Source organism: Dama dama, chromosome 24, assembly GCF_033118175.1.
Source record: "Dama dama isolate Ldn47 chromosome 24, ASM3311817v1, whole genome shotgun sequence".
NCBI lineage: Eukaryota > Metazoa > Chordata > Mammalia > Artiodactyla > Cervidae > Dama > Dama dama.
This window is the reverse complement of record NC_083704.1, coordinates 17,224,934-17,251,004: the sequence shown is the minus strand read 5'-3', so window position 1 is coordinate 17,251,004 and position 26,071 is coordinate 17,224,934. Positions and strand designations below refer to the sequence as shown.

Genomic DNA, 26,071 nt, shown 5'->3' with positions numbered 1-26,071 from the left:
TTTATAGACATGGAATTCTATGATAAATTTTTTAAAGACAAGAACAAGTATATGACATTATCATCATAAAAATACAAAGATGACTAAATGTGCACTTACAGCATATTTAGTGTCAATCTCAGAATGAGAGAACTGTAACTGATTTTCTTCCTTTCTAGTTACTGGGATTTTATAAATTTTACAATAAGCAATACTTATTAATGAAGAAATCACAAGTTTATTTTTAAAAAAATAAAAAACTTCAAGTTATTTCCCACTCTAACATGAGTATACAAGAAATATGAGAAGTGCATACCAGGAGTTCATCCATGCTAGTCTGACATTTTTCAAGATTTATCCGTTTGATTGCCACCTTCTCCTTTTTAGGGGCACAATACGCTGCTTGGACCACAGCCGTTGCTCCACTCCCTAAAGATAAATAAATAAAACGAGTAAATAAAAAGACGCAGTGATTAAAACAAGACATTTCTGACTCCTACACAATTTAAGGGCACACAATTTAAATAAAAGAATAATTCTTAACTTGTTCAGACAACACTCAACAACAGATGCAGAGAAACACTCTGAAAAGTAAGGTGTCAGTAAAAGCAAAAGCCTTGACCATTCATAGAACTATCAATAAATACCAGCACACATACACCGAAATAAAAATTGTTAGACTTCTAGAAGTTCTAGAATACTATAGTATAGGCTCACATTTCCCTGCTCTTCTCTTCTAAATACAACTAAATATCATAGAAATAATTCAACAGACAATCATAAAGATAATCTGAAACAGACAATCAGAGAGGTAGAAAGAAGTAGACAGAATAGCTAAGGACCCTCAGGATGTGCGGAAAAGCATCACTGTGAGCTCCCTGGGTTTTTCTTTTACCTCCTACCTATCCACAAGTGGACACCAGAAGAGCCTGCCTCCTGGAACCACCAACCAGGATAGAAAGACAAATAAACAAACAAATGCGAAACATCCTTTCTGGACAAAGTACTGTGAAAGGGGAAGCTCAGTAGTGATCTATCTAGAAGATAGATTTCTCAATCCCCATCGGGACAACCCAGCCAGGCCACAGCATCAACATCAGCAGCGTCTGCACCCCACATCCAGAGAACAGTAGACCAGATGCACCAAAGGGACAACTAGTTCCCTGCCCCCACACCCGGGGTGGGGGATGGGGAGTTGGGGGAACTGAACAGACACCCATCGGTCAGTCCAGGTAACACCTGTAGAGATTAAACAGGAGTCCCTGCGGGGCCAGAAGAATAACGCAGAGGAGAACAACACTGCCAGAACTCTGAAAACTCAATTATCACAGGAATTACAGAGCTCACAAAAGTAGGCCAGGACTTACACACTAAGCCCAAGCAGAGTAACTGCCTACTAAAATAGAAATTTTAAATAGGATCAGAAGTCTCCTAACATTAATATCCTAAACGTCCAGAATATAATTTAAAAAAAAGAAAATCACATTGTCACAACAAGAGCCAGGAAAAACATACTTGAATGAGAAGATAATCACACTGATGCAAACACCAAAATGAATCACCAGTTGGAATTTCTGACAAGAATTTTAAGCAGCCATCACAAAAATGCTTCAATAAACAGTTAAGAATTATCTGAAAACAAATTTTAAAAATATAAAAATGTCAACAAAGAGAAGTTTTTTTTTTTTAAGTACCAACTGGAAATTACACAACTGAAACATATAATTTCCAAAATTTAAGAAAAAAAAAAAACCTCGCTGGAGAAAGCTCAACAGAAAAATAAAGATAACATAGGATAAATTTAGTGAACTTCAGGATAAAGTCAATAGTTTTACTCAATTTAAAACAGAGAGACTGAAAAAAACAAAAAAAAGAACAGAGCCTCAGGGAGAAATAGGATAACAGTAAAACCTCTAAAATCCCTGTGGTAGGTAGAATAATTAACCAACCCCCTCTCCAAAAATAACCACATTCTAATCCTTGAGACTCATAAATGCTAACATAAATGGTAAAGACTTCGCAAATGTTATTAAACTAAAATAAGGGTGGAAAGATTATCCCAGATCATCTATCTATCTAGGTGAGCCCAATGTAATCACAAGGGTCTTTATAGAAGAGGCACAGGAGTGTCAAGTCAGAGAAGGTGAAGCAATGAAAGCAAAAGTCAGTGTAATGGGACCATAAGCCAAGGAGCAAGTACTGATACATGCAACAACATGAATGAACACTGAAAACACACTATGTGATATAAAGCCATCACAAAAAACCATATATTCTATGCCTCTATATCTATGAAATGTCCAGAGCAGGCAAATCCATAAACACAGAAAACAGATTAGTGGTTACCAAAGGCTAGGAGAAGAAGAGAAGGGGAGGTTACTGCTTAATGGGTACAATTTCTTTCTGGGGTGAGGAAAATGATCTGAAATAAGACAATGAAGATGAATGCAAAACACTGCAAATATACTTTAAAAAAAAAAGGAAAAAAAAACCACTAAATTTTATACATAGAAATGGTTCAGTCAGTTCAGTCGCTCAGTCATTTCCTACTCTTTGTGACCCCATGGACTGCAGCACGCCAGGCTTCCCTGTCCATCACCAACTCCTGGAGCTTGCGCAAACTCATGTCCATCGAGTCAGTGATGCCATCCAACCATCTTATCCTCTGTCATCCCCTCTCCTCCTGCCTTCAATCTTTCCCAACATCAGGGTCTTTTCCAGTGAGTCAGTTCTTCGCATCAGGTGGCCAAACTATTGGAGTTTCAGCTACAGCATCAGTGCTTCCAATGAATATTCAGGACAGATCTCCTTTAGGATGGACTGGTTGGATCTCCTTGCAGTCCAAGGGACTCTCAAGAGTCTTCTCCAACGCCACAGTTCAAAAGCATCAATTCCTCGGCATTCAGCTGTCTTTACAGTCCAACTCTCACAACCATACATGACTACTGGAAAAACCATAGCTTTGACTAGATGGACTTTTGTTGGCAAAGTAATGTCTCTGCTTTTTAATATGCTGTCTAGGTTGGTCATAGCTTTTCTTCCAAGGAAAGTGTCTTTTAATTTCATGGCTGCAGTCACCATCTGCAGTGATTTTGGAGCCCAAGAAAATAAAGTCTGTCACTGTTTCCACTGACCTGATGCAATGACCTTCGTTTTTTTGAATGCTGAGTTTTAAGCCAACTTTTTCACTCTCCTCTTTCACTTTCATCAAGAGGCTCTTTAGTTCTTCTTCACTTTTTCCCATAAGAGTGGTGTCATCTGCATATCTGAGGATATTGATATTTCTCCTGGCAATCTTAATTCCACCTTGGGCTTCATCCAGCCCGGCATTTCACATGATATACTCTGCATATAAGTTAAATAAGCCAGGTGACAAAAAACAGCCTTGACGTACTCCTTTCCCAATTTGTAACCAGTCTGTTGTTCCATGTCCGGTTCTAGTTGTTGCTTCTTGACCTGCATACAGATTTCTCAGGAGGCAGGTCAGGTGGTCTGGGATTCCCATCTCTTGAAGAATTTTTCCAGAGTTTGTTGTGATCCACACAGTCAAAAGCTTTGGTGCAGTCAATAAAGCAGATGTAGATGTTTGCCTGGAACTCTCTTGTTTTTTCAGTGATCCAATAGATGATGGCAATTTGATCTCTGATTCCCCTGACTTTTCTATTTTTTTTTTAATTAAGTTATTTATCTTAATTGGTCCCCTGCCTTTTCTAAATCCAGCCTGAACATCTGGAAGTTCACGGTTCACGTACTGTTAAAACCTTGCTTGGAGAATTTTGAGCATTACTTTGCTAGCGTGTGAGATGAGTGCAATTGTGCAGTAGTAATTTCAGTACTGACCATCTGGTGATGTCCATGTGTAGAGTCATCTCTTGTGTTGTTGGAAGAAGGTGTTTGCAATGACCAGTGAGTTTTCTTGGCAAAAACTCTGTTAGCCTTTACCCTGCTTTATTTTGTATTCCAAGGCCAAACTTGCCTGTTACTTCAAGTATCTCTTGACTTCCTACTTTTGCATTCCCGCCCCCTATGATGAAAAGGACATCTTTTTTTGGTGTTAGTTCTAGAAGGTCTTGTAGGTCTTCACAGAACCGTTCAACTTCACCTTCTTCAGCATTAGTGGTTGGGGGATAGACTTGGATTACTGTGATATTGAATGGTTTGCCTTGGAAATGAACAAAGATCATTCTGTCATTTTTGAGATTGCACCCAAGTACTGCATTTCCGACTCTTGCTGACTATAAGAGCTACTCCATTTCTTTTAAGGGATTCTTGCCCACAGTAATAGATATAATGGTCATTGGAAGTAAAATGGTTAGTTTTATGTTATGTGACATATCTTGATCTCTTTTAAAAAGGGAATACAACTAACAACTTTAACTCATAATTCAACAACTTAGAAAAAAATAGAAGCAGGAATATTTTCCAGCTCATTTAACGAAACCAGTATTATAAACACCAAAACTATACAAAGACGTCACAAGAAATAAAAAAAAACCTACAGACAAATACCTCTCGTGAATTTAGCTGCAAAATCCTTAACAAAATATCAGCTAATTGAAACCAGCAACAGAGTAGTATGTATTCCAGGTATGCTACTTTGGTGTAATATTAAAAACAAACAAAAAGCAAACAGTGTAATACACTACATCAACAGGCTGAAGAAGAAAAGTCATAAGATCACATCAATTGATGCAAAAAAGATTTTTAAAAATCCAAGAGCATTCATGATTTTAAAAAAAAAAAACCTCTCAGTAAACAAGGAATAGGTAACTTCTTCAACCTCATAAAGAACATCTACAGAAAAAAGTTACAGCTAACATCATACTGATGAAAGACTGGCTTCCCTTTAAGATTGAGAAAAAGGCAAGGATGTTCATTCTTATTACTCTTTTTTAATATATCACTGGAAGTCCTGGACAACACAATAAAGCATGAAAAAGAAATAAAAGGCATCCAGATTAGATTGGGTTTCCCTGATGGCTCAAATGGAAAAGAATCTGCCTGCAATGCAGGAGACCCAAGTTCAATCCCTGGGTCAGGAAGATCACCTGGAGAAGGAAATGGCAACCCACTCTAGTATTCTTGCCTGGAGAATTCCATGGACAGAGGAGTCTGGAGAGTCCCAGTCCATGAGGTCACAAAGAGTTGGATACAACTGAGTGACTAACACTTTCACTTTCAGATGAGAAAAAAAAAAAAATCTGATCCTGTCTGTAGAGGTCATGACTGTTCACATAAGAAAAGCTTCTAGAACTAATAAGAGAGCTTGGCAAGGCTGCAAGATAAAAGATCAACCCACAAAAATCAACTGCATTTCTAGATACTAACAACAAAGTAGAAACCAAAGTCTTAAAACACAGTATCATTTACAAGTTCCCCCAAAATGAAACAAGAACAAGATCTGTATGCCGAAAATCATAAAATATCAAAGAAAACAAACAAGACCTAAATATTTGGAGAGATACCATGTTTGTGAATTAGAAAAATCAACGTAGTAAAGATGTCAGTACTCTCCTAATTGACTTCAAACAGGTTTAATGAAATTCCTATTAAAATCCTCACAAGGTATTTTGTACACACAAACTTATTCCAAGGTTTGTTTTTTTTTTTTTCATTTTAAAATGTATATGAAAAAGGAAGGCCCTCAAATAATCAACAGAATAGTAAAGAAGATGAATGAAGTCGAAGGATTCATACAACCCAATTTAAAGACATATTATACAGTTACAGTAATCAAGACAGTACGGTATAAGAGGGACAGATGCACAGATGCATACACATCAGAAGAGAGAACCCAGAAACAGACTCACACAAATGTAACACAGTGATTTTTGACAAAGGTACAACAGCAGTTCAACAGAGATAGGATAACCTAACAGAATGGCTAAAGTAAAATTTCTTAAAATTTTTAATTAATTTATCTTTGGCTGTGCTGGATCTTCATTGCTGCTCAGGCTTTTCTCTAGTTGCGGCAAGTAAAGATCCCCTTCCAGGGGATCTTCCCGACCCAGGGATCAAACCCAGGTCTCTCACGTCTCCTGCATTGGCACACAGGTTCTTCACCACCTCAACTTTACATTTTCTTTACTATTCTGCGCACACTGGTGCACAGACTTCTCACTACAGTGGCTTCTCTTGTTGTGGAGCATGGGCTCTAGGGCATTTGGGCTTCAGCAGCTGTGGCACATGGGCTTAGTAGTTACGGCTCCCAAGCTCTAGATCACAGGTTCAGCAGTTGTGGCATATCAGCTTAGTTGCTCTGCAGCATGTGGGATCTCCCTAGATCAGCGATCGAACCTGATCAGGAATCAGGTATTTCCTGCATTGGCAGGTGAATTCTTTACCAGGGAGGCCCTAAAAAAAATTTTTTTAAAGTGATAACACCAAATGCTGATGATGACGTGGTAAAACAACATTATTATACATTGTAGGTGGAAATATAAAATGTGGTATAGCCACTCTGGAAAATAGTTGGATCATTTCTTTTAAAACTTAAAAAAAAAAAAAAAAAGGAAAAAGAAATGAATTTGTACAACTTGGCATTTATATGCCTGGTATTTATCTGAGAGAAATTAAAACATGTTCACACAGAAACTTACATATAAATATTCACAGCAGCTTTACTCATAATAGCTAAAAACTGGAAACTACCCAAATATCCTTTAATAGGATAACGGTTAAACATACGGTACATCCACACAGAGGAATACCACTCAGTAATAAAAATGAACAAACTGTTGATATGCACAATTACTTGGATGACCTCAAGGGCATTATACTGAGAGAAAAAAGCCAATCTCAAAGTTACATATTTTATGACTCAATTTACATGACACTCTTGAAATAACAAAAATATCAGCAATGAAGAATAGATTAGTGGTTGTCAGGGATAAGGGATGTGGGTAGACAGGTTGTGTGTGCATGCCTGTTTCCATTGTGTCTGACCCTTTGCGACCCTATGGACTGTAACCTGCCAGGCTCCTCTGTCCATAAGGATTCTCCAGGCAAGAACAATGGAGTGGGTTGCCATTACCTCTTCCAGGGGATCTTCCAACCCAGGGATCGAACCCAGGTCTCTCATGTCTCCTGCATTGGTATGCAGGTTCTTTGCCACTAGCGCCACCTGGGAAGCCTGGGTAGACAGGTTAGGATGACTATAAAGGGGTAGCCTGAGAGACTGTGTGGTGGAATACAGTTCTGTATCTTGAATTTAGTGGCAGTTACACAACCATGAAAAAATGAAAGTGAAGTCGCTCAGTCGTCTCCAACTCTTTGTGACCCCGTGGACTGTAGCTCACTAGGCTCCTCCGTCCATGGGATTCTCCATGCAAGAATACTGGAGTGGGTTGCCATTTCCTCCTCCAGGGGATCTTCCCAACCCAGGGATCGAACCCAGGTCTCCCGCATTGCAGGCAGACACTTTAACCTCTGAGCCACCAGGGAAGCCCAGTAAGGTAGCATCCTATACACACACCCTTTTCCCTTAACAGTATCCAGTGCGACCCCATGGACTACAGTCCATGGGATTCTCCAGGCCAGAAAACTGGAGTGGGTAGCGTTCCCTTCTCCAGGGGATCTTTCCAACCCAGGGATCGAACCCTGGTCTCCCACATTGCGGGCAGATTCTTCACCAGCTGAGCCACCAGGGAAGCCCAACCATACATCTGTAATAGAAGTGCACAGAACCATACACACATGCACACAAATGAGTACAGTACACATAGAGTTAGCTATGAGTAAGTTCCACAGACAGCTAAAAAAAAACCCTGCCTAAGCTTCAATCCATCTGTTAATCTTAATAATCTTCACACTCCATTTGCACAATATCACTCCTCAGATACTAAACCACAGCCACTACTTGATACTGTACTTCCTGACAGTGCAACACTTTAATTTACTTTCCATATCCCAGATGCAATTTAGTTTATCCCCATCTCCATGCCTCTGGGCAAGCCATCCACCTTGTTCCCTACATATTAACCCACACCTCGCCCTCCTTTTAAAGAAAGCACAATTCAAAACTCACCTAACTTCAGGAAGCTCCATGGAAAACATACTTAGATTCAAACTTTAGCTCCACTACCATTAGCACAGTAACTCTGGGATCTCTATATGCTTGGAAATACTAGTGGTAAAGAACCCGCCTGCCTGCAGATTCAGGAAATGTAAGAGATGCAGGTTCGACGCCTGGGAGGGGAAGATCCCCTGGAGAAGGCCAAGGCAACCCCCTCCAGTATTCTTGCCTAGAGAATCCCATGGACAGAGGAGCCTGGTGGGCTCCAGTCCATGGGGTTGCAAAGAGTCAGACACAACTAAGATGACTTAGCAAGCATCAAGTGAAGCAATGTTCAATGAATGTCATTATTGTTCATTTATTTACCTATTATCTTAGATGTTTAACTGTCAAAAAACATAGCTGTGTCCACCCAAGAATTTGGCATAGGGAAGGTTTATTATGCTTCTAAAGTATGTGAATCTTTATCAAAATATGTGAGGATAAATTATCCTCACCAACTCCCCATCTTCACCCATACCATTTAAATTGTAGTTTTTTCCCATGTTTTAATCACCAGTTCTCCTGCACATACAGCCTTGGACAGAGATGAACTGTAAACAGTAAAAAAAAAAATGTGTAAATCATTAAAACTTTCCTCCTTCCTCTCTATTCTCTCATCTTCTTTCCAAATAAAAAGGTAATTTCACCAAAATGTTGACAAAAGAGGGTATACGGAAGAAAAATATTGAACGCATGTTGCATTTTATATGATACATTCTACTCAAATTTGCATTTTCTTAATGTAAGTACTGTGCGATACATATTTTCTCTTTCTCTTCTTTAGAGCAGGTTCCTTCATGAGGAATTTTTCAATCCTTAAGTCTACTTACTGGATATCAACCATCATTTTTTCTTAAACAGAATCAAATTAGAAACCATCAGGACACATTGCACATGTCCGTGCTTAGTCGCCTGGTTGTATCTGACTCTTGGCGACCCCATGGACTGTTAGCCTGCCTGGCTCCTCTGTCAATGGGGATTCTCCAGGCAAGAATACTGGAGTGGGTTGCCATGCCCTCCTCCAGGGAATCTTCCCAAACTAGGATCAAACCCAGGTCTCCCACAGCGCAGGCGGATTCTTTACCATCTGAGCCACCAGGGAAGCCCAAGAATACTGGAGTGCATAGCATATCTGTTCTCCACGGGATCTTCCCAACCCAGGAACTGAACAGGGATCCCCTGCATTGCAGGCGGATTCTTTATCAGCAGAGCTACCAGGGAAGTCCATATTGCACATAGTAAAAGGAAATATTATCTATCAACTATACTTCAATAAAATTAAAATGCAAATATCATCTTGTAAAACTTTTATCTCAGTGTAAATACACAAGCAAATATGTAAATGGTATCTGTTAGGAATGGTTTAGCCAAAGTGTGAAAGTTACTGTTCTAATGCCCTCAAATAAGCACTGGCCTAATATGAAGAATAATATGGTGGAAAATAATTGTAAAACAATGTAAGACCATTTCCAATAAAGCATCTTAATTCAGAAGTTCACTATTTTTATATATTGTCCATTCTCCATACACCAACCCCCAGGTCCCCTCTCTTCCACTCTTCTGTCCTCTGGTTCTTTAACTGCTGTATTAGTGTATATTACATACCAGAATGGATCAAAGTGCAAAATCATGACTGAGCTTTCTTCTGAAATCCTTCAAACTGGGTGATGTTATCCCTTGAGACAGAAAAGGAGCTGCCCAAAGGCATGAGGGGAACTAAAAAAATTTACTTCCAGTCTCTCTCCACTTAACTAGATCCTGAAATAAAGAGTAAGCAAAAATATGGATTTATTCCTACCTGTGAGGAAAAAATAAGTCAAATGAACCAAATCAACTGCAGATATTTTTCCCCCAAAATTCTGACCAACCATCACTATAACAGATAGGTATTATAAAGATTTTAAATATTTTTTAATAAGGGTTTACACAGCCACTAAAGAGTTAGTCCAGGCTGGTCATTCAGAAAGATGACTAAGGCGTTTTCACCTGAACCATGGAAAGCACAAGAATAAACAATTTTGTAAACCTTTTTCTCAATCAGCCTTCTTGTCAGAGACATAGTGAAAATTAAAACTCCTTTACAGAAACACCTATAAGGGCAGTCATTATCATAAAAATCATGCTGTTCTCCATACAAAGATGAAAATAAAGTCGCTTTGCCATATGCTCTGAGTAATTATTCAAGCAGCCTGATGGTTTTACAATGAATCATCTCTCTTGTTTACTCTGGTGATTTCTATCTCAATGGATAGTAACCCCATCTTTCCGGATGCTCCTGCCAAAAAATCTTGGATACTTCTCACATCTAACCCAAAGGCATATCTCTAACTTCAAAATGCATTATACCAGCATCTGACCACTTCTCATCATCTCCATTACTACCTCTCTCCCTGGGATAACCTCCCCTTCTACCCCCATACCCTCACAACACTATTTTCCACCTAGCAGCCTAGGTAATCCTTTTAAAACTTTATGTGAAGCAAAAGCCAGGACTTGCTAGGCTTCATACCATCTGATAGCCAGGACCATCCATCCCTACCACTTTACTTTCCCGATCCCTTCAACCTTGTTTCCCTCCGCTCCAGCCACCCCTGTCTCCTTACTCCTTAGTCACATAAGCATGTTCCTTCTCCAAGACCTTAGCTCCTGCTGTTCCCTCTGCTTGGAACTAACTTCCTGCAGATAACCACAACACTCACTTCTCCACCTCCTTCAAGTCTTTCCACAAATGTCATCTTCTCAGGAAGGCGTTCCTTGACCTACTTAAAACTCATCTCTCTCCCCAGGGGTTCCCATCCCTTCCCCTACTTTTATTTGTTCTTCATCATCACCAGATTATAAAGTCCATAAAAGAAGGGATTTCTGTCTGCTTTGCTGCTGTTATCTCTAGCATCCAAAATAGTGTCTAACACACAAGAGGAAGTAAATATTTGGTGAATGGATTAGTCAATTGAATAGTAGCATACATTTTCAAGAAAAAAAAATCTGCTCACTTGAGGTAGAACAAACACAAAAATATCATAAAAATCATGCTTGTTCTCCATACAAAGATTTCATGGGCGTTACCTCATTATTACCGTCATAAGCATTGGTTAACATTTATTGAGCTCTTACTTTGTGTGCCAAATGCTACGCTGAGCACTGTTTACTTGAATTTTTTTTTCATCTAATTCTCACAATAATTCCATGAGTTAGGTATTATTGATCTTACAAAGCAAGGCAAACAAAGGTAAGACAGGTCATTAATTACTGAGGGGCACAGAAAGGCCTAGAAACCGGAACTACATGATGTTTCAACACCATGCTCTTGACTGGTGGGCAACTGTCTCTTCAGATTAAAGCTAACATTTATTAACTGATTATTATGTCAGGTTAAATTACTTACTTGCAATGTCTTATTTAACTATTTTAATTTAAAAAACCCAAAACAAAAAACACAAGGCCAACATTTTTAGTTGCCTATCCAACATATAATTTTCCCTTCTTTAAAAACAGATCCTTGACCTATTTTGTCTGAAGTAATAATGTGCTGGATAAAAAGCGTCATTTCATTTGCAAATGGCCAAATGACACAGTTCTGCCCAATAAAATGGAAATGTAAGTCACTGAGTAAGGCTTCCAGGAAAGAAAGCCCTTTGAAAGGGAACCACCTGAGTTGTCATGTGACTCTGTCCTTTCGCCATATTCTTCTGGTCTGGAACACAGGCACAAGGCTAGGGGTGGAACAACTATCTTGCAACTCTGAGAATGCGAGTCACAGGCTAAGTGAAGGCTTAGCACCCAGGCTGCCACCTCAGTTTTCCTATCATACAAAGGAGTCAAAAGAGTATTTTACCAAGCCACTATTATTTGTTTTCCATTACAGAGAGTCAAGTGCAATCCCTATTTGATACAACCCTTTGAGGTGGTTGGCCCAATGTGGCTTCCTGAAAATGTTACCGTAGCAAAGTCTTCCAATCAGGGGAGAAAATACACTAACCATTAAACATCACTCTATCAACGGAACATTATGTCTTTCACATTAATAGAGGAGCTACAGGTGGGATCCTGCAATCTGTACTTGGTAACTGATACTTTAGACATCAAAGGTGTAGCTAGTGAACAACTGATGAAAATTTAAAAGGCGGGGAGATAGTAGAGAATAAATTTAGTGGGATGCCTTCACCAAAGTATCAAAGGTTGGTGAATCACACCTTACTAAAAACAGATCTTAAAGAACAATTTTCTAAACCTAGGCTGAGGTAAACACTAAATATTTATTGAGGTTTTTCAAAATGCATGATAACAAAAGCAACATGGCAAAGCCTTTGTCAGACTGATTTCCCACTTTGCCAATACATTGTACTGTGGGCAATATAGGGCCTTACACAGTGTACTACCATGTCCAGAACAAATCCCCAAAGCCATCTGAACCTGAATGAGATCTGGAAGTAAGAAAAAAAAGATTCAGTGATGTTCCAAAAAACATTACAACAGATTCAAAATACTACAAGATTACAAGCGTTAGAAGACTTCAAATCATGTAGTATTTCACATTTTATGGCAGTACCAAAAGGTAGGAAATGGAAGGAGAAAAAAACAAACGGATAACAATCATCAGAATGGAGTATTAAATACGAGCTAAAAGCTTCCTATAAACAATTACACTTGTAATTCCATACAACAGTCCCAGTGACATATGTACCATTATCCCCATTTTACAGACAAAAACCTGAAACTAAAACTAATAAATTGCCCAAGATCAGATGGGTAGCAAGAGGTAAAGCCAGGATTTGAATCCCAGGTCAGTCCAACCCCGAAGTCCATACTCTTACAGTTGCATCAAGTACAGCAGAACGCCTGGTCAGAAATTCTAACACAACAGTAGAGACTAGGAAGGAGTGCAAAAACACTGAAAAGATGAATGATTATTGTGAGATTAATACTACATCTTTTACAAGTAATCATACTTAAAGAACTTCAAACCCTTGCCAAAACATGCTTAAGATAATAGAATTTTTTAAAAGGAAGTCCTTTGAATTCCCAACCTATACTTTTTTATTATGTTCTAGGAAGGGAATTTTCTTTTCTCTATAGGATTCTGCTAGAAAATGAGAGAACAAAACAACATGAGACACTAACCCCACAAATACAGTTCTAAGAAGCACATGTAAAAAAAAATTATAGTTCAAATAAATATACATTTTGATAAAAAAGGAGATACCATTATATTATTTCCTTAAAATAGAATCTTTGAAAACAGATATTCAAAAGATTCCCTCAAGCCTTTTTTTTCCAGACTTTGATCATTTGTTTCCTGAAAAAAAGAGAGTATAATCTGGAGAAATTACAAAAATCCATTTTGAAAACTACTTAGAGCTTATTACAAAATACTGTATTTCAAACATTTCAGCATGGAAGCAAAGTTAGAATAACTGTACAGTGTTTTATTGGCCCCTGCTGCTTGTGCTAAGCTGTAGTTCAAGGAAAAACTTTTTTTCCTCCCTTTTGAGAAGATGAAGTGAGACACAGTGTATGAAGAGTGGAGTAGTGGAAGTACGTTAGGAACTTCTAGGAACTTATTAACAAGAAAGAAAACATCTTAAAAATGACAAAACAGGATACGCAAAAGAGAATAAATCTAACTAAAAGGGTTATCTACAAAAAATCTGCTCCAGTTTTTTTTTCCCCCCATTGTAAGGATATTTCCTTTAAGGTGGGATGATGACCACCATCTTTCAGTTACTTCCAAAAATCAATCAAAATGCAGATGCAAGGACAAGAATCCTGGATTAGGCAATAGTTGGACACCAGTACTAACTGTGCCCATAACTAGTTCTGACTTTGGACAAGTCATTTTACCTTTCTATGTCTGTGTCTTTGGGATTCCCAGGTGGCTCAATGGTTAAAGACTCTGCCTGCCAATGCAGGAGATGCACGTTCAATTCCTGTATCTCCTGCACTTATAATATCTCTAAGTCTTCCATTGTGGCTCACACTGTAACAAATCTGCCTGCAATGTGGGAGACCTGGGTTTGATCTGTGGGTTGGGAAGATCCCCTGGAGAAGGAAATGGCAATCCACTCCAGTATTCTTGCCTGGAGAACCACATGGACAGAGGAGCCTGGGGGGCTACAGTCCCTGGGGTCACACAACTGAGTGAGCATGCATGCACGTGTCTTCATCTGTAAAACCTTACCTCACGCCTTACAAAAAACTCAACTCAAAATACATCAGGGGACTAAATTTAAGGGCTAAAACTATAATACTTAAAAGAAAACATAGGAAAAAAATGTTTGTGATGTTGGGCTAGTTAAGATTTCTTAGATACAAGACCCAAAGTACAATCAATAAGAGCAAAAATCAATAATCTCTACCAAAATTCAAAACTTTCATGCTTTAGCAGACACCATTAAGAAAATGATAAAATTGAGGGGGGGTAGGGAATGCTGTAATAAGGGAATTCCCTGGTGGTCCAATGGTTAGCACTTGGCTCTTTCACTGCCATGGGCCACTTTCGATCTCTGGTCAGAGAACTAAGATCCAGCAAGTCCTGACTCCCTGCTGTCCCACCTTGCCAAAGAAATGAAAAGACAGAGTAAATATTTGAAATCGCGTATCAGGTGAAGGACTCATATTCAGAATGAATAGACACCTAACACTCACACTCGCCTCTATAATTTAGTGAGAAGATAACAACCCAGTGGACAACCCAAGCCGGAAAAAGATTGGAATACACATTTCACCAAAGAAGAGATATGAAAAGCTAATAAATAAGCACATGAAAAGATGCTCTCCATCATTAGTCATTAAGGAAATGCAAAACAAAAATCACAATCAGATATACTTCCCATCCACTAGGATGGCTTTAATCAAAAAGACAGACAACAAATGCTGGCAAAGATGCAGAGAAACAGGAACCCTCATTCATGGCCGAAGAGAATGTAAAATGGCACAGTCACTTTGAAAAAATTTGTTCCTTAAAAAGTTAAACATATAATAAATCTACCATGTGACCCAGCAATTCCACTCAATAAAAATGTAACATGCTCACCTGAAGATTTGATACAAAATGCTCACAGCAATATTATTCAAAATAGGCAAAAGGCGGGAGCAATGCAGTGACCATCAAGTGGTATCCAATAAAAAGGAATAATGTACTAATACAGGCAGCAATATGGATGAACCTCAAAAAACATTACTCCAAGTAAAAGAAACCAAACACAAAAGATCACATGTTATATGATCATATTTATGGAAAATGTCCAGGAAAGACAAATCTATAGAGACAGAAAGTAGATTTGTGGTTGCCTTCGGCAGGGGGTGGGAATAGGGAGTGACTGCAAATGGACATGAGACATCTTTTTGGAATGATGGAAATGTTCTAAAATTGGATTGTGGTGATGACTGAACAACTCTGTAAATTTACTAAAAAAAAAAAAAAACACCCCAAAAACTATAGTACTGTACAGTTAAAACAGGTGGATTTTATGGTATACAAATTGTTTTTAAAAATGAAAAGATTTTATTCTATGTGAATGAAGCAAAACACAAAACACTATATATTATACAATCCCATTTACATGACATGTCCAGAAAAGGCAAATCTATGGAGTTGGAAAGGTTTGCGAATGCCTGAAACTGGAGGTAGGAACAAGGATTAATTGTAAACAGGCATGAGGGATCTCACCTCATGATGAGGGGTGATGAAAACATTCTAAAACTGGATTATACTGATTGGTGCACCACAATAAATTTACTAAAATCATTTAATTTTACACTTTAAAATGGGTTAATTTTATACTAAAAAAAAAAAAAATGGGTGAAATTATATCTCAGAGTAAAGTTGTTTTTAAAACTAAGGTGGTCCAGTCACATGAGAGTTCCTAACTTCTGGAGTGAGAAGATGACTAACCCTATCCCAGAGGGCTGAGCCTCCCTTTTGCTCACTCACAGACACCCTATTGGTCTGAGAATAGCAAATCAACAAGTTTCTAAAGCTCTAGAGCCTTGTGCCACCTTAACACCAAAAGCATTAACAACCACAATGCTACTCTCCACCCTAGAAAGATGTACACCTTACCAGAAAGGTAAAGCAAAATTCCTCTTCTAAAATGGTAAGAGACCCCTTTTCCTTGCTTTTTTAGACATCATTTTGGAGTCTCCCACTTAATCCCTTTTTTCAATATGAAATTCTGATGGAGGTACTCAGAAGCAATCTTTAGAATGAACCAGTACAGATCAAAGATGCAGCATGTAGTAAGGACCAGATCCATGAAGTAACTTAAGGAAAAAGACTGGATGTCTTCACATAAATCTTACCCCAGATTTGTTTTGATACAAGAAGCAAGTGGGGGAAAAAAAAAAAAGAAATGTGAGAAAGTTTCTCTAAACACTGACACAATGCAATAAACAGTCACTCCCCCCAACCCCCAAGACAGCTAAGGAGTTTTCAGCCACTCTTTGTTATAAAACTAATTTAGGACAGGATGCTGATCTAGCAAAGCAGACAATCTTCTTCCTCCAATACACAGGGGTCTGCTGACCCACTCCCTTTTGATTTCTAAGATCACTAGATTATTGTTGTCCAACAAATACTCCCCTTATCCCCAGTCCCCACCCTCCCCCAATCACTGTGCCTCTCTGAGAATTACAATTCATGTTTGTGCAAGCTTTGATCTCTGCCAGCTGGTATTCCCAGACCCCCTTCAAATCCATTCCACACACAACAGCCAGACCCATAGGATCTTATCATGTCTCTGCTTGAAACCCTCCAATAACACTTAAAATTTCCTAGGCTGAGAAGGTCCCTAAAATCTGGCTCCTCTCTTACCTTTCTAAGCTTACCAGTCTTCTTTCGGGTCCTAAAACACATCAAGCTTTCCCCCTTCTCTGGGGCCTTTGCATTTCCTCATCTCTCAGTAAGGAACAATCTTCCCTTTGCCCTCAAGACTCTTTCTCATCCTTCAGCGCTCAACTTCCATGTCGACACCTCAGAAAAAGCATCTTCCTTGAAATGGCCCCAACTAGGTCTCCACGTTACTCTCTCTCAGAACATCTTGCTTGTTTCCTGGCTAGCACCTGCCAAAACCTGTAATTCTTTTTATTTGCCTACTTATTTAATGTCTACCTCCCTGGCTGGCAAGTCAATTCCAAGCAGTCGTAAGTTGGTCTACGTCGCTCAGTGCCGTACCTGCAGCTTCATCTGGAGAGGCTCCCAAGTTCCACCCGAGCAATGCCTGGCACTTCCCGGGGGGTTCTCACGCGGATGCAGAACTGAACAGAAGCACCTTAACCTATCACTCCATAAATAGATGACCGAGCCCCCAACTGCAACACCCCATTCCTCGCAACGCCTTGTAAAGGCCTGTCCCACATCGTCACTTTTCTTTTTTCTCTCAGACACATCTGTGGCTCAGGTTCAAACATCTGTCGCCACACAAATCTCTGAGGAGCCTCTCAGACCCCACCCCACCTCGCCGCATCGGCGCGCCTCTCAAAATCCCCTCCACGCCTTGCAGAAGCTGCACAAACCCCGAGCCTCACCCACGCGCCCTACCAACCCCCGGGCCACTCGAGCGCCCACGAATATCTGGGAGTCCTGCGCTCCCCGAGCTCCCGCGGGACCCCACGTTCCGGCGTGTCACCCGCCGCCCAGCGCGGCGCCTCCCCCTTCCGCGGCGCCAGCTCTCACCTATCACCTCCTGCAGCTCATAATCGTCCCTGTTGATGGACCAGGGCAGGGCACTGGAGTCCTCGGTCATGACGGCGGCACGACACTCGGTCTTCCCGCAAACTCACTGACCTCTCTCTTCTCCTCGCCGCGCCTCTCCCCACCCCCAACCGCTTGCCGCCGCGCCCCCACCAACCGCCTCGCGAACAGCCACGGGTCGGACGGCGCCTGGCGCTGGGTGGCCGCGCGGCAGAGCGGTGGGGGGCTCGAAGCACCCGCGAACCTCGCCTCTTTGCTCCTCTGCCGGCCGGCACTCCCCTCCCCGGCCCAGGTCCCGGCTTCGGCCTCCACGGCAGCAGCGACAAGAGCTTCGCCTGGGCCCAGCCCCTCTGTCCCGCCCTCCACCTCAGCCCCACGCACTGGCCAAACTTTCCCTTCTCCCTCCACCTGCCGACACGCAGCGCGCTGACGTCACCGCGTCGGGCATGCCCCCCACCTCGGCCCCGCCTCCAGCTGCCATTTCAAGTGTGGCTGGATAAGCAGCGAGCAAGAAGGAAGCCCAAGGAAGACGAATTTGATAGTGGAAGGGAAGAAATACTTTGAAAGGAGTTCAGCAAGGGCATCGGAAAGCCAGAAAAGAGCCGAAAGTAGCAGAGGTAGTAGCCACACTAAACATGGCGACCAAAGGGCAACCTAGTGGAGGGGGCGGAGCCAGTTCTGGCGGCGAGGGCACGTTGCCGTCTCCGTCGTCGCATTCATTGGCTTATTTGAGAAGGAATCAGAACGGCAGTAAGTGGATGTGGACGTCAGTCATAAATTAGTCCCGCCTCCACGCGCTCGGCGCGCTGTTCCGCGACAAGGCTCCAGTCCCGCAAGATCACGGGTACGCTACTCGCTTTGCACCGTTCTCCCGAGTGACGTCGCCACGTAACTGTCACACCCCCGAGACGTGCGAACGGCTCCGCAGGGTGTGGAGAAACCCGAGGGAGCAGCTGGGTGGGGTAGCCTTGCGGTGTGGACGACTGCCAACTGGAATAAAAGGTCTCGGTCCACGGGACAGAGTGGAACCGGAAGCTCGCCTCGTGACGACACTTTTTTCTAGGCGGAAGTTATTTCTACAGCGCCCGGCTCGGCCTTCCCTGTAACTTTACTGGATAGGGAAGGTGTTCTCTCCGTTCTCAGCTTTGGAGCTCAAATGATCACCTGTCTTGGGGCCTTGGAAGGTTGCCGTTTTTTCCCTGAGGCAACTGGGGCCATTAAGCTAGTGCTATTTGGCTCAGCAGATTCGAGGTCATGTCAAAGACCTTGGCTTTTGTGTGACGTCATTGAACTTCAGTTTTTCTCAGGTTGTCCACTTAGTTCCTTTGGGGAAGTCAATAAGATGAAACTGAAAGCCTTTGGTAAAATGGAGTGAGGAGTAGCCACGTGGATTGGGCTAGGTTTGAAAGTCTTCTCAGTTGGATGTCTTTCAGATCAATAGTAGTCATTATGAAAGACATCTTCACCCAAGCCCTTCCAGGCACCGGAAGCCCTGTGCAGGAAATCCAGCAACCACGAAGCCAAAGTAGTCAGCTAGGAGCTGCAGCCACCAAGTTAGCACGTTTCCACATTCTTGGTGGGATTAGAGAATGTTTCAGGAGGGGATCCTGAAAAGCTAATATGATATAAAACAGGTGTAAATTGAGAGGCTAGAATATCCCAGTCACAGAGAAGTGCCAGAGTTTCCAAGTTTGAAAGTATAGCACAGGCATTACTGTAAAGATTGGTTTCAGCCGTTGACTACTGACACCTTTATTGCCGTGTGCTGCGTTTTTCTTTTTGCAGAGAGAAGGGTGGGGGTCAGATCTATCAGGAGCTAAATATGATGATAAAGATTAGAGGTCTCAAGATTTGTACAATAGAAAGATCCATAAACTAGAGATTCTTAACTTGGGTTTATTGGCCTTGTGGACCATGAACAGCCTTCAGGTTTGTGGGGGTTTTGTGTTTTTTGCACGCCTTTAAATTGTATGCAGAATAGTATATACTTCAGGGAGAAATTTGACCACCTTTTACCCTTCTCTTTTTCCCCAGTGAAAAGGAGCTACTGACTTAAAAGTGAAAATCCAAGATGTTTATTGACCCACATTCTTGGTGATTGGGGTACTATACATTGGTTGATGGGTTGTTTTCTACTTCTTCCAAAGTAGAAAGCTTGATGGTTTAGTTGAGCCAGAACCTGCTCTGCAGATCTGGTCATTTTATTTCCTCTATCTCCTGGGCTTTCTCCATGTGGCCTGTTAGTTGTTAAGATCTCATGTTTTTGATGAGCAAGGAATTGGTGGCTATTTGGGGCCAGAATCTCAGCGTATGAAGTATGTTCCATGTGAGAATACTTACATAAACACTGGGTGAATAGTGGTAAACAAGGTGACTTCGTTCCTATTGTCATGGAGTAGAGTCTAGGAGAGAAAAGGCAGCGTGTGCTACGTGCTCAGTAACTCTGCCTTGTCTGACTCTTTGTGACCCAGTGGACTGTAGCCCACCAGGCTCCTCTGTTCATGGAGTTTTGCCGGCAAGAATACTGAAGTGGGTTGCCATTTCCTCCTCTAGGGGATCTTTCCCACCCAGGGATTGAACCCACATCTCCTGCATTGGCAGGCAGATTCTTTACCACTGAGCACAAGGAAAGCCCTGTAGACGGCATCAAGTACAGTGTGTAGAATCAGAAGATCAGAGTCACTGTCTGGGCTGAGAAGCTGGGAGGGAAATTATATTCATACTTCTTCTTCTTTGTTGTCTTTAAGTGGTTTACCTGCATCATCCTTTGCTTTTAGCACCTGCAGGGTAGAGGGAAAAGGACTAATTTCAAGACTAGTGATGCCTTGAAGTGGTAATTACAGCTTTAATAGTTCAAGTTTTATAGACTCCTTAAATGAAAGAGAGTTGAAATCTATAAATGAATGTGTACCATATGTGAAAAACCTGAATGTAAAGAAAAGCACAAATTTAGGTCTCCTAAGTTGATATTCTCAGCAGTTCCATATCAGTGCCAGGACCAACTATAAACTCCTTGAATCTTTCTCTCCCCTTTCCCCCCTCTCTCCATTATCACACCTCACATGTAGTATAAAGTCATCTCTTGTAAGAGGGCATTTCATCCATTCCTCACATAGATGTGCTTCCCACCTCTGCACCTGGAATAGTCCCTGCACAGACACATTTTCGGGCATGGTGTTGATTAAATCAATGGAGTTCATTAGTAGAGAAAATATGCACAAGCTAGGAGTCTGGAGCCTGGGGAGAATCTGACATCTTGGCAAATCCAGGAAAGGGACCAAGGGCATACATATTGGACTATGGTGACAGAGTCTCAGAGCCTGGAAAAAAATAGGTAAGAGGTTATAGTAGGGGGGAAAAATCAGTCCATGCAGAAAGTAGAGTCTCAACATCAAACTGAATTCTGAGCCAGAGAGTAACTTCACGTTCGCCCAGGCTGGCACCAAGACAACTTGATGAACTCAAGCTGAATTCAGCAAAAGATGGGAAGTACTTGACTGAGCTGGAGCAGGTTCCTAGGTACCTACTACTTTTGTAACACGATCTCTTAAAGGTGGAATGTGTCTAGAAGCCTTCATTAGAATGTTTATTGTAGTGTTATTGTAATAGGAAGAAACTGGAAACAAACTTGAATGAAGATATCTGTTGATAGAGAAATGATAATTGCTTGTGTATATTATGTGAAGGGCTTCCCAGGTGGCGCAGTGGTAAGGAATCCATTTGCCAATGCAGGAGATGCCAGAAACATGGGTTCAATCCTTGGGTTGGGAAGATCCCCTGGAGTAGGAAATGGCAACCTGCTCTAATAATTCTTGCCTGGGAAATTCCATGGACAGAGGAGCCTGGTGGGCTGCAGTCCACGGGGTCACAAAGAGTCAGACAACGTAGTGACTGAGCACATGTTATGTGGAACATCTCAGGATAAACAAGAAGCTCATGTGTTAATGCTAGTTGAAGTAACAACCCCAAACTAAACTAAACTGGCTGGTTTAACCCAAAAGCTTATTTCTGACACACACATAGTCCAGGACGTATGTCCTTGGTCCCTTTGTCCAAGTTGACAGTTTGTCTCCTTCAGTCTTGAAGCACCACCATCTTCTAGTGTCTGCATAGAGTCTTCCTCCGGACCCTCTGCATTCAGCCAGCTGGTTATCTGAGAGGGAGAACACTACAGAAGCTGGCCAACTCTGGAAGTTGTGTTTGTTACTTCTTCCCAGGTTGTGTTGGTCAATCCCAGTTGACTAACCACAAGTGAAATCCAGGAAACTGGGACATGGCCTCTCCTGTGCCCAGGAAGAAGCAATGGGATTAGTCAGCATCTAGCCAGTCTCTGCTACAACTGGTAGCTTTGGTTGCCACCAGACCAGAGCTACTGACACATAGAAGGGATGTTCTCTTCTGCACATTTTGAATTTTGTAAATCCAAATATTACTTGTTCAAAAGAAGTTAAGGGAGGACTGGTAAAACTATGAGTCATCCATGCTGTGAAATATTACATAGCAGTTAGAAAGAATGCAGTAGGTCTATACATACTGGAGTGGAATGATCTATAATCAAGGTAAACAAGTTGTAGATAAATTTCTGCATTGACTTAGTTTGGGGGAGGATAACAAATTACCACAGAGTGGGTGGCTTAAATAAAATTCCTTTCTCACAGTTGTGGGGTCTGGGAAATCAAAGATGAGGCTGCTGGCAGATCTGATGTCTAGCGAAACCCTGCTTCCTGGTTTGTAGACAGCCATCTCCTCGTTGTATTGCATACAGCAGAGGCAGGAGCAAGCTCTCGTCTCCACTTAGGAGGGCACTGATCTCATTCATGAGCATTCCACCTTCGTGACCTATTTACCTCCCCAAAGCTCTACCTCCTAATAGTACCACATTGAGGGTTAGGATTTCAACATATGAATTTGGGGCAGACACAAACAGTCTGTAATTTACATGTATATAAATATATGGAATAAGATCTGGGAGATGCATGTAAGTTATAGACTGAATGTTTGTGTCACCCCCAAATTCAAATTTGGCTTTAAAATTTTACCTGTCTGGTGAAAGTGAAACGATATCTCAGTTTTAATTGGCATTTTCTTAATTATTAACAAAGCTGGGCGTTATGTTCATGGGTCTCCAGAATACTTTCGTGAAACGGACCTTAATGAATTGCTTTGAGAATTACATTGCTAGTGTTACACAATATTATATTGTTTTCTCCTTGCAGTTCAAACAATATACACAAAGCAGTACATATTTGATGATAGAAACAAACTAACAGAAGTGTACATAGAAGAGTGATCACACTCACAAAGAACTCAAAAGTAGGCACAATTGAATACAAAACACTTCAGTTTCAGGGAAACAAAACAATTCAGCTTGGTGACTAGGGAAAAGGAAAGAGATGCAGCTAGGATGTGGTACCCAAGACTTCCAGGATTCGTTTACTGTGCTGTTTCTTAACTTGGTGATGAGGACAACAGTGCTCATCAACTATCCCTAGGTGTCTGTGTGTCCTTTTAAAGTATATTTCATAATTTCAGAGTTTGGTTTCTCATGGCTCAGGTAATAATAATATACGTGGTACTCGACCATCTGCCCACCCCTTCTTTTGAGCTGAAAGGGGAAGTCTGACACTCGTCTCAGCCTGGTTTCACTGTACCTCCCTTTGTTCAGGCCCTTCCTCCTTCCAGGAATGCCACCTTTGTTCTGCTCCACCCATCCAGGTCTTACTGGTCTGCCAGGTTCAGCTGGTGGTCAGCCCTCCCTTCCCCCCTACTCAGATCGCTTTTTTCTAAGATTGTTCCAGGCCTGAGGGAAGTCATGTGCATTTATTACCTCACCCAGACCATTTCTGGGCACTTAGCCTGTACTGCCAGGTAACCATAGATTTCTCTTTTTGTGAATATTCTGTATTTCAAATTGGGTGGTAGATCACCCATGAGGAGTGGGGGATACCCTATCTCGCCACTAGAAGTAAAGGATTTGTGTGGAGTTTTGACCTTGGTAGTGGTGGTGGATTGCCCACCTTAAGCCTTGCCAGCATGATGACAGTCTAGAAATGTATAAAGAGCTGCATTTCTTGCCTTTTTAGGAAAATTTTCAAAAATATATGTACCATTAAATACTCCACCTTAGGCAGGAGTTTCAGAATCTCTGAGTCACAGCTGTAGTCACAACATTGAAAAATATAAGTATCTCTCACTAAGCTCAGGAACTGAATAATCAGATTTATCTTCTGATAATTTGGTGTCCCGTGCTCTCTGAACTTAGGACAGCATGGTTCATCAAATTAATATAAATTCAAATAAGCCTAAGAAAATATTCATCACAACAGTTAAACTGCCTGTAATGTGCCAGATAGTGTGCTAAAGGATTATAAATGTATACTTCATGTAGTCAGTAAAATAGCTTTGTGAGGTGTCTATGCCAATTTTACAAATGAGGAAACAAACTCAGAAAAGCTAAGAAGCTTGCCTCCAGATATTCCTGGAAATGCTTAGCACAGAACCTGGCTTGTAAATGCTCAGTAAGTGATAGCTGTTTCTCCTCAGTTGGTGGGACTAGAGTGAGAAAGCTTTATGGAACGTGGGGTTGAGCAACAGTTCCAGCAGGTCTGCTTGCTCAGGAAAAACAGGTTTCAGTCACCATCATGTGATGTCATTCATATCATAGCATGACCTGATTTATTTTTTTAATCTTTTTTTAAAAGATTAAAAAAATTTTTTTAATCTTTTAAAAAAATATATTTTGTTCATTTATTTTTGGCTGGGCGGGGTCTTCGCTGCTGTGTGGACTTTCTCGAGTTGTGGTGATCCAGGGCTACTCTCTAGTTGCAGTGCATGGGCTTCTCATTGCAGTGGCTTCTCTTGTTGAGGAGCACAGGCTCTTGGGCTCGCAGACTCAGTAGTTGCAGCTCCCAGGCTCAGGAGCACAGGCTCAAGAGTTGTGGCACACAGGCTTAGTTACCCCATGGCATGTAGGATCTTCCCGCATTAAGGATTGAACCCGTGTCCCCTGCATTAGCAGTTGGATTCTTTGCCACTGAACCACCAGGGAAGCCCCAGCACTACCTAATTCCTTGTTGTAATGTCTGGGGAAGGAAATAAAGGCTTTCTCTTTGATTCTTGGTGGATTGTGAAGCCTTGTTTGCCTGTAACAACCAACCTGAATGAGAGAATTTGGGGTTCAGGCATACCAAAAGTGGAGTTCTGCATGACTGAACGTTGAGTTGGAAATTTCAGGACATCAAGAAATGGGGACAAAAGCACCCTATCAGGTGTAGTGCGCATACATTTATGGACAGTTTTCCATGTGCTCAGCTGTGAGCAGTCTGCCAGACAATGGGACTGTCCTCCGTCAAAGGGGCCTGGGCCCCAGGACTGATGTTAGTTCCCTGGTGAATGGCGGCAGACGGTGACAGAGAATGGACTCTGTGCCTTTGAGCGGAATCTAAGCTCTGTCCACCCCATCCAGCAGACAGGAGGTTTTATCAGATTCTTCTGCTTCAGTCTTTTGGGGGAGGTGACTTGTTCTCACTTAGTGTTAATTCACCCAAATCCGAGAGGGAAAAAAATAATTAAAAGATTTGGTTGCTTTGTGGTAACCGTTGTGGAATAGTTGGTGCTGTAACAGGCCTTCTTATGCATTTGACAAACTGTGGGACACAGCCTGAAAGCAGGAAAACAAAGAAGAACTGCCTGTTGCACAAGCACCAAGTTTGTCGTCAGAATGAAAAGCTGTTGCATCTGGGAAGAAAGAAAACCTTTCTCAATATGGAGTTGGGTAATTTCACCTGGTAACGTACGTACACATGGTGTGTTATTCACGTTTCACCTGGCAGGGAGACCCAGGAGAGAAGCAAATTTGGAGTGTGAAGGACTCCTTGGAAGGTCCTGGTAAAGCTTGTGCATGTGTATGGACATATTCAAACATGGCATTCTACACTAAGTATAAGTTACCAGTCTGTAGGAAATATATGACCAGGAGGTGAGTGTGCCCACAAACTGCCTAGGGAAAAGGAATGGATCTTAGGACCACAGCCCCTGGATATAGAAAGGCTAGGGAAGGAATTTGCACCATGAAGATTTAGAGAGGTGGGCAGACTTGAAGGCCACAGAGGAGAACATGCAACTAGCATGTTGGTACAAAGCACCCCAGCAAAAGGGTCTTAATTTTTCAGCAGAGGGACTTCGCTGGCAATCCAGTGGTTAAGACTCTGCACCTCCACTGCAGGGCGTGCGGGTTTGATCCCTTGTCAGGGAACTAAGATCCCACATGCGGTGTGGTGTGGCCAAAACTTAAAAAAAACAAATTTTTTTTAACATAAAATTCGAGGGATGGATTGTTAATATAA

The 26,071-nt window shown here is 41.5% G+C and overlaps 1 protein-coding gene across 1 annotated transcript in view; it reads right to left on the bottom strand.

Annotated features, from left to right (window-relative positions):
* The window catches only part of OXSR1 (oxidative stress responsive kinase 1), a 91,810-nt gene extending 73,736 nt beyond the window's left edge, over positions 1-18,074 (bottom strand). Inside the window, exons 1-2 of the mRNA XM_061127802.1 lie at positions 17,709-18,074; positions 296-408 (exon numbers count right to left, since the gene is read on the bottom strand). Coding sequence (XP_060983785.1) covers positions 296-408; positions 17,709-17,778 — 183 coding nt within the window. The 5' untranslated portion in view covers positions 17,779-18,074. The remainder of the gene's footprint in view (positions 1-295; positions 409-17,708) is intronic.
* Positions 18,075-26,071: the final 7,997 nt, after the last annotated feature.